The 16,530-nt window shown below is 44.5% G+C and overlaps 1 protein-coding gene across 2 annotated transcripts in view; it reads right to left on the bottom strand.

Moving 5' to 3' along the window:
* The window catches only part of LOC147632620 (uncharacterized), a 41,057-nt gene extending 25,629 nt beyond the window's left edge, over positions 1-15,428 (bottom strand). For both annotated transcript variants that reach the window (XM_086807413.1, XM_086807412.1), the window contains exon 1: positions 14,563-15,428. In XM_086807413.1, coding sequence (XP_086663539.1) covers positions 14,563-15,186 — 624 coding nt within the window. In that variant the 5' untranslated portion in view covers positions 15,187-15,428. The remainder of the gene's footprint in view (positions 1-14,562) is intronic.
* Positions 15,429-16,530: the final 1,102 nt, after the last annotated feature.

Consider the following 16,530-nt stretch of genomic DNA (forward strand, 5'->3'; position numbering starts at 1 on the left):
GATGCAAAGCCAAGATACAAAGCTAGGTTAGTGGCTAAGGGCTTCAAGCAGGAATATGGTGTGGACTTCGAGGAGATCTTCTCTCCAATGGTCAAAATGACCACACTTAGAGCTGTGTTAGCTTTGGTTGCACATGATGATCTGGACTTGATTCAGATGGATGTGAAGACTGCTTTTCTTCACGGTGATCTCCATGAGGAGATATATATGCAACAGCCAGAGGGTTATGCAGTGAGTGGAAAGGAGAAGCTTGTATGCAAGCTGAAAAAGAGTCTTTATGGGCTCAAACAAGCACCAAGGGAATGGTATCATAAATTTGATACATTCATGAAATCCCAGAAATTCAGGAGAAGTGACATAGATCACTGCTTATACACCAAGAAAGCTTTGGATGGCAGTCTATTGATCCTCATCTTGTATGTTGATGATATGTTGATTGCCGGGAAATCTCGTAAGGAGATGGATACCTTGAAGCAGAGGCTGCATCAAACCTTTGATATGAAGGATTTGGGTGATGCAAATCACATTTTGGGTATGCGGATACTTCGGGACAGAAATCAGCATGTGTTGTATTTGTCTCAGAAGGAATACATTGGCAAAGTCTTGCAGAGGTTCAATATGGACGGGGGGAAGAAGACTAGTACTCCTTTGCCTCCATATGTGAAACTCAGTGCTATGGACAGCCCACAGTCAGATAGTGGCAGGGCTGATATGGCCAAGATTCCGTATGCTTCAGCTTGTGGCAGTCTCATGTATGCCATGGTTGCTACTAGGCCGGACATTGCATTTGCAGTGGGAGTGGTTTCTAGATACATGGCCAACCCTGGCAAGAAGCATTGGGAAGCAGTGAAAGGTGTCATGATATACCTGAAGGGCACACAGGATTTGTGCATTTGTTTTGGCAAACAGGATGCATTAGTGCATGGTTACACGGATTCGGATTATGCCGGTCTTCCAGATAACCGGAAGTCTACTACCGGTTATGTGTTTACATTCACAGGAGGTGCTGTGTCATGGATATCCAGGATGCAGAAGTGCACAGCCTTATCTACTACAGAGGCCGAGTATATTGCAGCCACAGAGGCTTGCAAGGAGGCATTATGGCTATCTCGGTTAGTGGTTGATTTGGGTTATACAGGGGATATTCCATTGTTGCATTGTGACAGTTAGAGTGCCATCCAGTTGGCAAAGAACCCTGTCTTTCATGCAAAGACGAAGCATGTGGATGTGAAGTATCACTTCATCAGAGAGGTGATAGAGAACAAGCAAATTCAGCTTGTTAAGATGCATACGGATGACAACCCGGCTGATCTGTTGACAAAGAGTTTGCCTCCGGAGCGATTTGCTCATTGCAGACACTTGATGGGCATTGGATGAGGCCAGTTTCAGCCTTGATAAGGCCTTGTATATTATCATGTACATGCTGATTTTTCTTTTCCTTCATTTAAGGGCACTTTGCCTTTAAGTGGGAGGTTGTTGGGGTAAAGGCATTATGCCCACCCTTATAGTGTGTACAAGCCCATAAGTTATAGTACATAGTACACTTAGTACTTTTAATGTACTAAGTGCACTATGTGTACTAGTGCAATATACATGTGTGATAGGGGAGTCACACACTCATTATCATGAGTTGACTTATCCCCACAACTCTCTCTCTCTCTCCCTTGTTCTCTCTGTGTATGTCTCCCACATGAATCTCTAACCCTAATTCTTCTTCTCCCATTCACCCTCTCCCTCCACCCCTTTGGAGGTTCCCCCATCCTTTCTTGCAACCACTCCTCCCAAATCAATGATTCCATGAAGCTTACAGCCACCACTTATCATACTTGGTCCTTTTATACCCAGTTCCTTCTTGAAGGTGCTAATGTTTGGACATCAGTTATGACACCTGCTTTGGTGGATCCAGCTTTTCAGGAAGTTTTGGATGCTCGTGCACGCCTCCTCATCATTCATTGCATGAGTTTGCCATACAAGCACAGTTTATTTCCACGAGTAATGCCCGACAGATGTGGCTTGACATTCAAAGGAGGTCTAGTGTTGTTTCTTCCGTGACGATTGCCAAGCTGGAGGCGGATCTTGAGAAGATTTCTATCAGTGAATCTGACAATATCACTGATAAGATTGGGGACTTTACTCGCATCAAGCAGCAACTTGAAGAATCTGGGAGCACAATCAACAACCGGATCCACAAGCTGCTTGGTAAATTGCCTCCCTCTTTTGATTCCTTCAGAGATTATATTTACTTTCACCAGTCTCTTCATTCTTTTGAAGAAGTTGTGAGTTATCTACATGACAAGTGTTTGATGAGAGGTAAAGGAAAGTCGAAATCTGCTTTGTTGCCCAAGACAAGGACAAGAACAAAGGAGGACGAGGAGGCAACAACAAGAAGAACAAAGATACCCAAGGAAAGGGCAAGAAGGATGCTACAGAGGCCAAAGGTAACTTGGAGTGTTTTTTTTGTGGTAGATCAAGCCATAAGGAGGAACGATGCTTTGCTCGACGTGACAGTTCTCGGGTAGCAAAAGCCAAATACAAAGCCAAAGATCACTCTTAGGATTTTGATAAAAACAAAGGCAAGGAAAAGGTGAAGGACAAGGGCAATGCCAAAGTGGCATATATAGCAATTATAGATTATCCACCACTCTCTTCTTTGGTTCGCATTGGAGACGACTCTTCCTTACCGGTTCTTGGTATTGGTAATGTTTCTGTTGGTTCCTCTGCTACTCTCCATGATGTTTTACATGTGCCTTGGCTTTCAAAAGGGGCTTGGAGTTAATTTTGATGATGAGCTGGTTGAGGTCATTGATAGAAAAACACTCTCGGTTGTGGCCAACGGATTTCATGATGATATACATCTGATGGATCCGTGGACAAGCACAAGGCCAAACTTGTGGCTAAGGGCTATGCTTTCGAGGTTGGAGTGAGCACATAGATATTAGAGATACAATATCACTTTGTTCGAGAGAAGATTTTGGTTGGTGACATCTTGCTAGTTTTTTGTTCGACGGAGGACAATGCAGCGGACCTTTTCACGAGGCCTCTACCTCAGTAGATGCTCCGTCAGCACTCCATGGTTCACATCCAGGAGCTGAGAGGGAGTGTTAGTAGTCATCATCTCCTGTCTGTACCATATTACACTGTAGGGGGTGAGGGCCAGTGATGTGGGTGTGCCCGCCTGTGTGAGATTTCTCCAGTTTTCTCCATTGTACATTCCCAGTTTTGTAGGTCGTGAGGGGGGTTGTTCTTCTCTCTCTGGTCGATTGTCACATGCACTCTGCACTATAGTGCATGGTGACAAGATGGCTCATCATCATCAGTGCAACATTGTACAGTATTAGTACCCTTCAGGATAATATTTGTCGTACGCCGTGACCACATTGTAATCCTCAATCCAAGATATGTCAGGCACGAGCTACGCAAGTCATTCCTCAGCCATAGTGAGTCAATCAGTCAAGTCCCTTAACCCACTTGGAGAGAATCCTCCTACATTTAGACTCAATAGAAACCTTAGGGTTTGCATTAGAAAGCATTCTACATATTGCATATCATTCATCCATTGCACATAGACCATTGCAAAAGCCTTGAAATAGCATCTAGTATTTTTAGGATATTTATTAGCATTTATCTGGCATTTTTTCATATTTTACAGCATTATTTCAACATTTAAATACCATTATTGAGCATAAAAAAGTCGTGTAGCTCTAGGGAGCCAACCAACCAGCCCATGGATAGTATAAATAGCATTCATTTGCACCATTCCATCACCCGTCATCAAGCGATTCAGCCATCAGCCTACTGGAGCATCAACGCTTGAGCATCTAGGAGCATACAACCAAAACGCAGCATACACAGCAGCTGGCCAGTATCAGAGCTTCATCATCCTTGCGTTTTTTAGCATACCCAGCAGCCGGCCAGCATACAAGCTTCATCGTCCTTCCGTTTTCAGCCTTGAAGCAGTTTTTCGGCATTGCATATTATCAGAGTTTTGCTACAGCCCCTTGGGTGAAGGTAACGCGCATGCATACATTCATTTTCAGCATTCATACATAGCATAGAACAGTTCCAAACAATCCATACCTCAGCCTCAGATTTGCAGCCTTCCCGGAGAACTTGGGCATAGAGCTTGGACATGGAACATGAAGCTTGGACATAAACATGGAACTATATAGGTTGGGCATGAAGCTTGGACATGAACATGGAACTTGGACTTGGACTTGGATTTGGATCTCAACTTGGATTTGGACTTGGACTTGGACTTGGATTTGGATTTGGATTCATTGGACTTGGATTTGGATATTTGGATCTGGTACTAGCCCGGTGAGAGATACTTGCGGGTCATTCCCGTGGTGTGCACAGCATCAGAGATCTCGTGCCTCGACATCAACATCAACATCGACTTGGATATCCTACATCGACATATATGTTCGTTTTGTATTAATTGATTGTATTGATCCTGGCCAACGTGCCCGTGGATTGTTCCTGAATAAATTCCTGAAAAGGGGGGCCTGTTCCCCGCTCAATGTGGTGTACTGTGCAAGATCCCCATTCCCTTTTCTCTCTCCCCCCCTCTCTCTCTATATCTTTATCTCTTGGACACGTGGTTGAGTCTATCACTGCACGCCCCGCTAGGCTTACAGTGGTATCAGAGCAGGATTTCTCTTTAAGAAACTTTCTTGGGGTGACAGAGCCATGTTGAGAGCAGAGGGAGACCAAGGACCTCATGAAGGGAACAACTATGAGGCCAATACAAGACTTCAGGATGGGAACCAGGGTCATTAGAAGAGTATCATGACTTTCAGCAGTTCAGACGACCTCTCAGAAACAAAGAATTTCTTTCTTGGAGAACCAAGAGAGAACAAAGACCAAAGAAGGGCTTGCAGATTTCATCAAGGATATCGAGCCACCAAAGCCGAAGGAGTTGAAGCTGCTAAAGCCTATCTTCAGGCCAAAGGAGTCACCATTGCAGGAGGATATAGAGCTACCTACTCTATTTATCATGGAGGAGAGAAGGAAGCTACGTCTAGGCCTACTCTTTCACATGTAGTTTCCTCAGGACATGTAAGGCAAAGGAAGGCAAAGAAGCCAGAGAGATCGGAAGATCATCAGATTGACATCATGCCAAGAAGTTCGACAAATGGTTTGCAGTGGTGCTTAGCCCATTGCATGTTTCGACAAATAAAGCCATGGGATCTTTGTGGACCAAAGCTGAAACATAATTCTTTTGAAGCATTGAGACTTTATGCTAGCAAAGGACCAGTGTTGGATATTCTAGACCTTTTTTTTGTGGTTGAACATGATGAGATTGCATTGGAGTAGTCTTGAACTAAGCAGGTTATGTTGTGGCCGATGAATGTCAAAGCCAACAAGGAAGCAGATGCATTATCTCGGAGACCCTTGAGCCATGCAGTTTCTATGGATTACCATATGGATTTCACTTTGATGAAGGATCCTTATGCTACCAAAGAGGATATCAAAGATGTTTTGGAACATATTGCTGAATAGAAATTTGGTGACTTTTTATGTCATCCAGAAGGGTTTTCTTATGATACAAACCCAGGTCATGTGTAACACAAGGAATTGAGGCCAAAGTAATGGAAGAGTGCCATGCTTCTCCATACATGGGGCATAAAGACACCTTGACTACACTTCAAGCTTTGGAGAGCTATTTTTATTGGCCTAGTATGAGAAAGACATTGAGCTTTATGATTCGAGAATGTTTGTTTTGTCAGAAGGTCAAGTTTGATAGCCAAACACCAGAAGGATTATTGCACCCATTGAATGATCTATGGGAGAAAATTGCTATGGATTTTATCTTTGGATTGCCAAAGTCAAGGAATGATGGTATATGGATCTTTCTAGGATACCAAGAAAATCAACCATGTATGTCATCGGTTGGACCTTTCAGATCATTGGAGGATATATATTGTTTTCCATGACAGTTTATTGAAACCATGTACAGGAGGAGGAACTTGTTTTGAAGAATCCACCAAGGGTGGAAGAGCCAGAACAGATTGTGTTTCATTCTGTGAAATAAGGAGGAAAGAGAGTAGTCAGAAAGTTCCTCTTGGAATTTGAGAATTAGATGCAAAATGAATACCAGGGAAGGACTTCGAGGACTATCTAGATATACTTCAAGCTTATGAGGAAGTGGTTGGTCCAAATGTATTTGAAGTACAGATATGGATGTCTTGCGATCAAGACAGATTCAAGAGGGAGGGATCATGCCTCTAGCCCTCTTCACTATATATATATTGGACTCGAATTGATCATTATTGTGCTTATAATGGTTATTTAGACATGCTCTAGTTTTGGTGGCAGCGATGCCAGAAAGCCCAAGGAGAGAGATTTGTATATGGACGGCAACGATGCCAGAACGAGATTTGTATATGGGAGGCAATGATGCCAGATGACCCATTGGATGGCAACGATATCCGAACGAGATTTGTATATGGGAGGCAACGATGCCAGATATATTAGACTTCGCAGTCGGGCGGTCATTGCGACCAGATGGCCCAGATGACTGCATTGGATTTTGCAGTCGGGCGGTCATTGCGACTAGATGGCCTAGATGACTGTATTGGATTTCGCAGTCGGGCGGTCATCGCGACCAGATGGCCCAGATGACTGTATTGGATTTCGCAGTCGGGCGGTCAATGCGACCAGATGGCCCAGATGACTATTGATGAACTCTCGGGCGGTCCTAGTGACCAGATGGCCTTGAGGATAGTCTGAGCGGTCCTAGTGGCCAGATGATTCAGCACGGTTTCGATGAAACCAGACAGGACAATCCATGAACAGGAGGATCATTACTTGTGCATTGCATACTGATGTATGTTTGAATTTTTTTGACTTTGTGTGATGTTTTTGATGTGTGGACAATGCTTGGATTTATGGCATGTGATAGTCCACTTGGCTCCAGACTACCTGGCCAGTACTTGGAATACCTAGTAGACGCGAATGATGCATACTTGTTTATTGACTAGCTTGTGTCTAGTTTTTGCAAGAGGTAAGTATGCATTTATTTTATATAACACATGTGACAGGGCATGAAGATGTACCATCCAGAACAAGGACATCGGTCAAAGAAAAGGCATTGAGATGTTGCCAGATGAGGAGATGATACCACAGATATGGGAAAGACCAAATGCACAAGCTCACTAGATGGAGCTAGTACCTTGATGTATCTTGAAACATATGGATGTACATGATGTACCTTCAAACATATGGAAGTACTTCATGTACTTGGAACATTCGGATATACTTGGAAGATATGGACATGCTTGAAACACTTGCAGTCCGCAGTTGAGGACAACTATGATATAAGAGGGAGGGAATGTAACTATTTGGTCCTCCTAGCTCTATTTCACATGATGAAATCCATACCCAAACACCAGACAGGTGAAAGAAGACATGGGGACAAGGTCCATAAGGTTTATGAAAAAGCAAACCAAAAAGCTAAAAGACACTTTCTCAAAAAGCAGCTCTAAGGCCAAAAAGCAAGGCGTTAAAGCCAAAAAAGCAAAGCACCAAAAGTTGAGCAATATTTTATTAATAAAAGTAAAAAGAGAAAAGCAAAGCTTAAAAAGGCAAAGCAAAAGCATGAAGGCTTTTTGGCAAAAGCAAGGTCTCTTACAAGTATAAAAAGGATTGGACTTCTCTTGTAGTACCATGAACAAGATCATTGAAGAATAAAGGAGATCGTGGAGTGTATGTGTGGGCATCATTATGATCATGGAGAGCTTCTTCTTCGCCATCAACACCTTCTCCAACTTGCTTTTCAGATGTACGGTTAGCCCTAGACTTGTATGGGCATATGCATGGAAAATACGAACGCATGTACGGAGCTATACCGACAAAAATTTCAAAAACCCTAAAAACTGCTTTTTGGATGTTTTTATCGCCCAAAACCATTAAAACGGGTTTTATATCAATTTTCTTGCGAGAAAGAGCTTTTCCATGGTTTTCTTTATGGACAAGGCTATAGGAGTTGTGGAGATTACTCATGGGATGAGTGAGTGTTTCTTGGACTTGGACATAGACAACTTGGGCATAGAGCTTGGACATGGAACATGAAGTATGGACATAAACATGGAACTTGGACGTATAGGTTGGGCATGAAGCTTGGACATGAACATGGAACTTGGTTATGGAACTTGGACTTGGATTTGGATCCAGACTTGGATTTAGATCTCAACTTGGATTTGGATTTGGATTCATTGGACTTGGATTCATTGGATTCATTGGATTCATTGGACTTGGATTCATTGGATTTGGATTCATTGGATTCATTGGACTTGGATTCATTGGATTTGGATTTGGCACTAGCCCGGTGAGAGATACTTGTGGGTCATCCCCGTGGTGTGCACAGCATCGAGATCTCGTGCCTCGACATCGACATCGATATCCTACATCGACATATCTATTTGTTTTGTATTAATTGATTGTATTGATCCTGGCTAGCGTGCTTGTGGATTGTTCTTGAATAAATTCCTGAAAGGGGGTGGGGCCTGTTCCCCGCTCAATGTGGTGTACTGTGCAAGATCCCCATTCCCTTTTCTCTCCCTCCCTCTCTATATCTTTATCTCTTGGACACGTGGTTGAGTGTCACTCCACGCCCCGCTGGGCTTACACAACAATAGGCGGTAGAGTAGCTGGCTGTACAGCAGCTTGTACAAGCTGTATGAGGGCTGTATAGGGCTTGGGGTGCTGGCCGTACAACATAAAAGCAGATGGCAACAGTAGGGCAGCAGGCAGAGGGAGAAGGGGGGGCACATGCAAAGCAATTGGCAAAGAAAAAAGCAAGCACAGATTGCATGCTGAATTAGGGGCAATGATTTTTAAAATAGCATTGTGTTACTAAGACTATATAACTATCAACTCCATCATGCATAGTATGGACTTGATACTACGACATCCCCACTAATGTATCAGTGCCCAATAGTGTTAGCACATTCATCCCCAGATTCTGCTCTTTTATGGTGCCCATTTGGTCCCTTTTGCATGGCCCTTGCTTGTGGGCTAGCCACCCCTTTTTCTAGTATTTTTCTGGGATTTTTCCCAGCTTTTCTGGCCGGTCGGCCTGTTTTGCAGCTCCAGTCGGCCAGCTTACCCCTACTATAAATAGTGGGTGCTGGCCACTCATTGTTCATTCAGTCTTGTACATATTTTGCTCCCTCACTTATGAGACTTGTAGTGTCTCTTGCTTGGGACTGTTTTGCTTCATTATATTCAGCATAGTATTCACCATATCTCTCTCTCTCTTGCACTCTCACATTCTAGTGCCACTTTGCTTCCGCTCTGTGCACTCTTTCATGGTATCATCGCTCCCGGTTTAGCGACCTCTTTGCTGCCCCAGATTCAGCACTGTTTTCAGCACCCTCTCCTCTGCGTTTTCTCTCAGATTTGCAGCCCTTTGCTGCTGCGTTTTCTGGACAGCACCTGCTGGTCTTTTCGCCTACAGTTTGGCTTCAACGACACAACCATCAGGTACTCTTTGATCAGCGTTTTCTTTTCCACGTGGAGATTGGACATAGGCGGCCTGTTTTTTCAGGACAGCAGCCTCTTGTGTGCTGCGTTTTCCTCTCCAGTGGGCTTTCCCCTTTGCAGAGGGGGTTTGTGGTCTTTCAGGCTTTGGTGGCACTTTTGGTACCTGTGGAGGACACTTCTACTTCAGAGTTTGTGCATTTTTTTCTTGAGATTGAGCCCAAGCTTTTGTGATGGCTGCACCGACTTCTCTTCATATGTTTGCTGAGTCTGCAAAGTTGGATGGTTCCAACTACACCCTATGGAAGGTGAAGGTGAAATCGGCCTTGCGTGGCATGGATCTTTGGGATTGGCTTGTTACACCGGCCAATGCCACCCCTCCCACCCTTGCTTCCGGTGGTACGACTCAGGCGCAGATTGATCTTTGGCTGTCGAATGATCGACGCGTTTTCTCCTTTTTGATGTTGAACTGTCAGGATTCTGTTCTCTCTCATGTGCGTACAACAATTGCTGCACATGAAGTTTGGAAGGCTTTTGCAGATCTCTATGAGATTGAGTCTCTGGATCGGATTTTGGCGTTGGGAAAGCAACTTATGAACTTATCAGTTTCTGCCTTTCCATCTTTATCTGCTTTCATCTCGAAGCTGAAAGATCTCCGGGACAAGCTTGTTGTTTGTGGCAAGGACATCTCCACAGAGGACATGGCTATTCAGCTGCTCTCCAAAGTTCCAGAGAGGTTTGATGCATACTTTCAGTCTCTTGTTTCTTCTCCTCGTCCTGTTCCAGTTACTTGGGAGGAAGTACTCCCCTCCGTTATGCACATTGAGTCTCGCTTTGAGGAGCGGACTGGCACCTCTCGTGGCCCTGATGGAGCTTTGGCAGCACGAGATAAAGGGAAGAATCAACAAAAGAAAGGAAAAGGGGGTTCTGACAAGAACTCCAAGGATTCCGACAAGGATAAAGACAACAAATCTTCAAAGAATAAGGACATTGATTGTCATTATTGTGGCAAGAAGGGTCACAAGTCACCCCAATGTCACAAGAAGAAGCGTGATGAAGCAGCAAAGAACTCTTCCTCAACGGCGGTGTCTCAACCCAAGAAGGATGATGGCATTCTTCTCTTAGCAGGTACTCGGCGTATCCTTGCTCTTGTGACTTCTCGGTCACAGTCTTGGATTGTTGATAGCAGTGCTACTGCTCATACGACACCCCATCGAGATTGGTTCGAGGACTTCACTGCCAGATCAAGCAAGATCACTCTAGGTGATTCTTCTTCTATGCCAGTGCATGGACATGGCACTATCCCTATCTTCCGTTCTAACGAGGACAAGAGGTACTTCTCTAACGTACTGTATATTCCAGATTTGGCTTTTAATCTTTTGTCAATGAATGCTCTTATAGCTCAAGGTGCGGAGGTGATCTTTTCTCGTTATGAGATTACCATTCGTGATAAGGCGACTGGTAGCATCTTGGCTCAGGGAGTCCAAGATAGTGGTCTCTACAAGTTGACCGCTCTGCTTTCTTCTAGTGCTTCTTCTGCTCTTTGGCATGCTCGGTTTGGCCATTTGAGCTATCAGCTTCTGCAGCGAGCTTCGAAGGATGGGTTAGTTGAGGGATTACCGACCATCAAGGCTCCATCGACTGCTTGTTCCTCTTGTTTACAGGGAAAGCAACACCGAGCCACCTTTCCGGAAGTGACACACAGATCTTCGACATCACTTGCTCTCATTCATGCAGACTTATGTGGTCCTATGAGTACCGCGTCTTTGAGTAAGGCGTTGTACATGCTCGTGATGGTGGATGATTTTACCAGATATACTTGGGTTTTCTTTCTGAAGACCAAGGATGAGACTTTTCAGCACTTGTGTGATTAGAGAGCTGAGGTGGAAAAAGAGATCGGTCACTTGGTCAAGGCTCTCAGGACCGATGGAGGGGGTGAGTTCACATCCTAGGAGTTTAAGCAATATTGCAAGACACATGGCATTCAGAGACAGCTTACTACATCATATACTCCATCACAGAATGGAGTTGTAGAGAGGAAGAATAGGACCATTATGGAGATGGCCCGTGCTATGCTTGAGCATTCTTCATTACCTCGACGTTTCTGGGCTAAGGCGGCGTCCACTGCTGTCTACATTCAGAACAGGTCTCCTACTGCTCTTCTCGATAAAACTCCATATGAGGCTTTCCATGGTGAGAAGCCCTCCATTGTTCATTTCCGGATATTTGGGTGTACAACGTATGTTCATGTGCCTAAGAAGCATCGCTCCAAGTTGGACTCGAAGTCTCAGCGCATGACTTTTCTCGGATACAGCACTGTGTCCAAGGCATATCGTCTTTATGATCCTCAGGCGGCCGGTAAAGTTGTTGTGAGCCATGATGTGGTGTTCAACGAGACTCCCACATCTTCAAAGGGGGGTGGTGAGCTGCTTCTTCCTTCACCTCCGTCTCCGCCTTCTCCTCCTCCTCCTCCTCCTCCTGCTCCCGCTGCTTCTGTTACACCTCTAGCTGAGGACACTCAGTCAGATGATGATGACCCTACTCCTCCTCCTGCGAGTTCGAGCAGATCTGTACCTGGTTGGTATTATTAGACAGTTCGTGATTCTGGGTTACGTGAGCTTCCTTCTACTCCTCCGCCTGGTTCTCTTCGGCGTTCTTCTAGAGTTACAAGGAAACAAATTCATGAGGGCAACATGTTTGTTAATTATGCTCTTATGTCTACCATCATTAATGGTCCTTCTGATCCCACTTCTGTAGACGAGGCTCTTTCACATGAGCCTTGGCGTCGTGCTATGCAGGCAGAGCTGGATGCTATCGAACGGAATGGCACTTGGATTTTGGTGCCTCGACCACTGCAGCGTAAGGTGATTGGTGTGCGTTGGATCTTCAAATCAAAGTTCCAAGCTGATGGTAGCTTGGACAAGCACAAGGCGAGGTTGGTTGCCAAGGGTTATGCTCAATGCCCTGGAGTCGACTTCGATGAGACCTTCGCTCCGACGGCCCGGATGACTACCATTCGCACCGTTCTTGCACTTGCAGGACATCATAGATGGCCCGTTTTCCATATGGACGTCAAGTCGGCTTTCCTGAATGGAGAGCTTACACAGGAGGTTTATATTGATCAGCCGCCAGGATTTGTTGTTTCAGGCAAACAGGATCATGTGTACCGGCTAAAGAAGGCTTTATATGGTCTAAAGCAAGCTCCGCAGGCTTGGTACCAGCGGATTGATGAGTTCTTTCAGAAGCTCGGTCTGCGCCGTTCTCACGCAGATTCGAACCTTTATATCCTCCTTGAGAGGGGTTGATTGTTATCATTGTAGTCTATGTTGATGACCTTATCTTTACAGGTTCTTATTCTGTGCGGATCCATTCTGTTATGGATGCTTTGGAGACAGAGTTTGAGATGACGAATCTTGGCCTCTTGCATTATTTTCTTGGCTTTGAGATTTGACAGACCTCGAAGGGCATTTTCTTCTCTCAGCAGAAGTACACTCGAGAGATTCTCGACAAATTTCAGATGACTGGGTACAAACCAGTATCTTCTCCTATGGATATTGGTGAGAAGCTTTCTTCACTTGATGCTTCTCCAGGGACTGATCAGGGACAGTATCGGGTGCTCGTCGGTTGTTTGGTATGGTTGACCTACTCCCGATTGGACATATGCTTCGCAGTCAATTTATTGAGTTCCTTCTCATCTAAACCCCATTAGCAGCATTGGCGGTGTGCTCTCAGAGTTCTTCGGTACTTGCGTGGCACTCTGGATTTTGGCATCTTTTATGGCCAAGGACACACTCTTGTTGGATGATCTGACTCAGACTGGGCTGGAGATCCAGATACACGGCGTTCGACCACTGGTTGTGTTTTCTCACTTGGATCTGGGGGCAGTAAAAAGCAGCCTACTGTGGCGCTTTCCTCTACCAAGGCGGAGTACCGTGCAGTTTGTTATGCTGCATGTGGGGCGATATGGTTGTGGAGATTATTGGAGGAGCTCGGCTATCCTCCTACCGGATCTACTCTTCTTTGGTGTGACAATCAGAGTTGCATCGCCATCGCCAAGAACCCTGTGTTTCATGCTCGTACGAAACACATTGAGATTCAATATCACTATGTTCGTGAACGGATTCTTGCTGGAGATTTGCGTTTGGAGTATTGCCCTTCCGCAGAGAATGCTGTAGATTTGTTCACCAAGCCGGTTTCTCACGCTTCCTTGGCTCCTCATCTTCGGATTCTCAGAGTTTGTTCAGCATTTGGTGCTCAAAGGGGGTGTTAGCACATTCATCCCCAAATTCTGCTCTTTTATGGTGCCCATTTGGTCCCTTTTGCATGGCCCTTGCTTGCCACCCCAGGGTTTATGTAGTAAGAACCCCATATTCCCTCATTCTGCCTCAACTTTCAAGTCATTCAGAGATCACTTTCCTGAAGCCTCTGTTGCATTCTTCTGTACGTAATCTAAGCACCGGTCTTGGGAGGACATAGCTGAAGGAAGATGCCATCTGTTGTAACTTGTTAGGAGTAAGGAAGATGCCATCTGTTGTAACTTGTTAGGAAGATGCCATCTGTTGTAACTTGTTAGGAGTAAAGAAAGTTTTTTTTCTTCTCCTCTCTTGCACAAGCTGCGCATGAACCTTGTATTAGAACCTCTTTGTGTTAGGTGTAAATTGTGATACTCCACACCTTGAGTTTTCTTACAGAGTCCGCTACATCAGGCCAACCAGCTGGATGAAAAATTGGCACTACAGGCCTTGGACATTAATTAATCACAATACACAGTGCAAGAGAGTCAATTTGCCAAATACGGATGTTGTGCCCATGATACTAGGGACAAAAGATATAAAATGCATGCTATGGCACTACATGTCTATCTTAGAATTCACATAATCAAGCATCACCCCACCAGCAGTCATGAGGGCAAGACAAATTTTCTCTCTTTCACCTCGAGGAAATGATTCCTTTGGTATTGAACTAACAAGCTACAATGAACTAAAAAGCTGCAAGAGAGCATAATTAAAGAGGGTAGCTGCTTTGGCAAATGGCCCCCCCAAGGAAAAAAAAACGCTTTGCAGTTGAATGGTTGCTAACCTGTCTTAAAATTGTCTCAGCTTTCTTGTTTTCGCGACTGCGAAACAAGCATCTGGCCCGATAAAGATCAAGGTCCAGATTGATGGGAAGCCGTCCGAAACCATCAAGCACAGATGGTTTGCTGTCAATCGAAGGCTCCTCTTCTCTGGCCTGAGAAATGGTTGCGGCTATGGTTTCCCTGGGGTCATAAATTTTTTTCTCCTTCGACTCCAAGGACCCTCTCGACCTTGAGGTGCTGGCCACTGCAGCTTTCTTGGAAAACCTTGCAACAGGCTCTCCCTCTTCTTCACCGAGAGAAAGAGAATCAGTTTCCATTTCTTCCTTTGGTGAAGAAGCTTTGTCGGGACTTTCTGTGTCTTTCAATGCAGTGCCGTAGCTAGAGTCTCTGCCATAGCCTTGTTCTGTAGAGCTCGAGTCTGAAGAAGATGCAGCAGGTTGAGCTCCGGACACGATAAAAGGCTGGATTCTAGGGACTGTGCCAAGTTCTGCAGAAGAAAGCTGCTGCAACATCACTGGAGGGAGGAGAGGGTGCAGGGCTTGGGATATGGCGCAATGGCGGGAGTGCGAGTGATCGGGGGAGAGGTAATGAGGCAAGAAGGAGCAGTGAGGGGAATAAAGCGCCATAGCGTCTGCTTCTGCCAAAGTAAGGTGCAACCCTAATTGACGATTCGATTTCTTTTCTGCAGAGGTCTGTGAAACCCTAATGCGCTCTGGTCTAATTCTTGTTTACGCTTCTGCAGAGTTCAAAGGGCTGTTCATGCTGTTCCAAGTCCATGTAATTGGAACCTGCGCATGGTTGCCAAGAATCTGGGTGCCCTTTGCACTTCCCCTTAGATATCCATATCCCTTTAGCTTTAACATTCCCTAAGGACCGGGTCATACGCATGCCACAAGAAAGCAAAAAATCAAGCTATTTTTTACCTCTAGGCATAACTATTCTCACTCTAGCTCTACAAGTTTATATTATATCTAAATATTTTTAAGATTGAATTATGCCATTGACTATTACCACTTACAAAACTTTGTATGTTCATGTTTTTGGAAAAGCACGAGTACTGTACCTTTGTGTGTATATACTACCTTTCGCTGCTAGATGTAGTGTGTGATCTCCATGGGGTTGTTGGGCATGTTTAGCCTGTATGGAGCCACCTCCTTTTTAACACTAGTCTCAACCATTCACATGAGAATAAACTTGGTCCTCCAAGTGGAGGTTCCTTAATCAAATGAAGAAGTGTTAAGACATTCCTCTCTATAGCCTCATTATTAGGATTAAAGTAGCACTTGAGATGGCCAATTAGTAGTCCTTTCATGGGCATGCTCTATAGAAAAGAAGTTGGTTGCAAAAAACTCTAATTGACTTTACATAGAGATTAGGTACCCTTTGACTAGTGAAGTGTCTCGAGGCTTGATAATTAGCATATTCATCTCTCTAGCTTCTTTCCCTGCTTATTTCAATGATGGGCCAATGATCCACAACTTCCACCTTGGGTATGATCTCTCATTGAATCATAGGATCAACTCTTTCCTAGGTAGCTATTGATAGATATACATATTTTGGGCTTGCCAACAATATCTTTTTCTAGTTTGGCAATATTTCTTCGTTCACATCATCCTAGGTTCTCCTTTTTTCGACAAGTAATCATTAGGAGTTATTATGGAGTATTATTGTTAAGTTTTGCCACTTGGCTTTGTGAGGCTCTTGATCTTGTTTTGTAGTCTCCCTTTTGTTAAGTGAAGCCAATTCATTGTTTAGTGTTGGAAATCAATGCTCCACCATCTACTTGTATCTATATGGGTATCAGTTAGCTCCATTTCGTAAAGCCCCATTTATGAGGAGTAGCCAAGCCAATTCATTGTTTAGTGTTGGAAATCAATGCTCCACCATCTACTTATATCTACATGGGTACTAGTTAGCTCCATTTTGTAAAGCCCCCTTTATGAGGTGTAGCCATGGTTGAACACCTCAGA

Source organism: Cibotium barometz, chromosome 13, assembly GCF_041138505.1.
Source record: "Cibotium barometz isolate CiBa-2024 chromosome 13, ASM4113850v1, whole genome shotgun sequence".
Classification (NCBI taxonomy): Eukaryota; Viridiplantae; Streptophyta; class Polypodiopsida; order Cyatheales; family Cibotiaceae; genus Cibotium; species Cibotium barometz.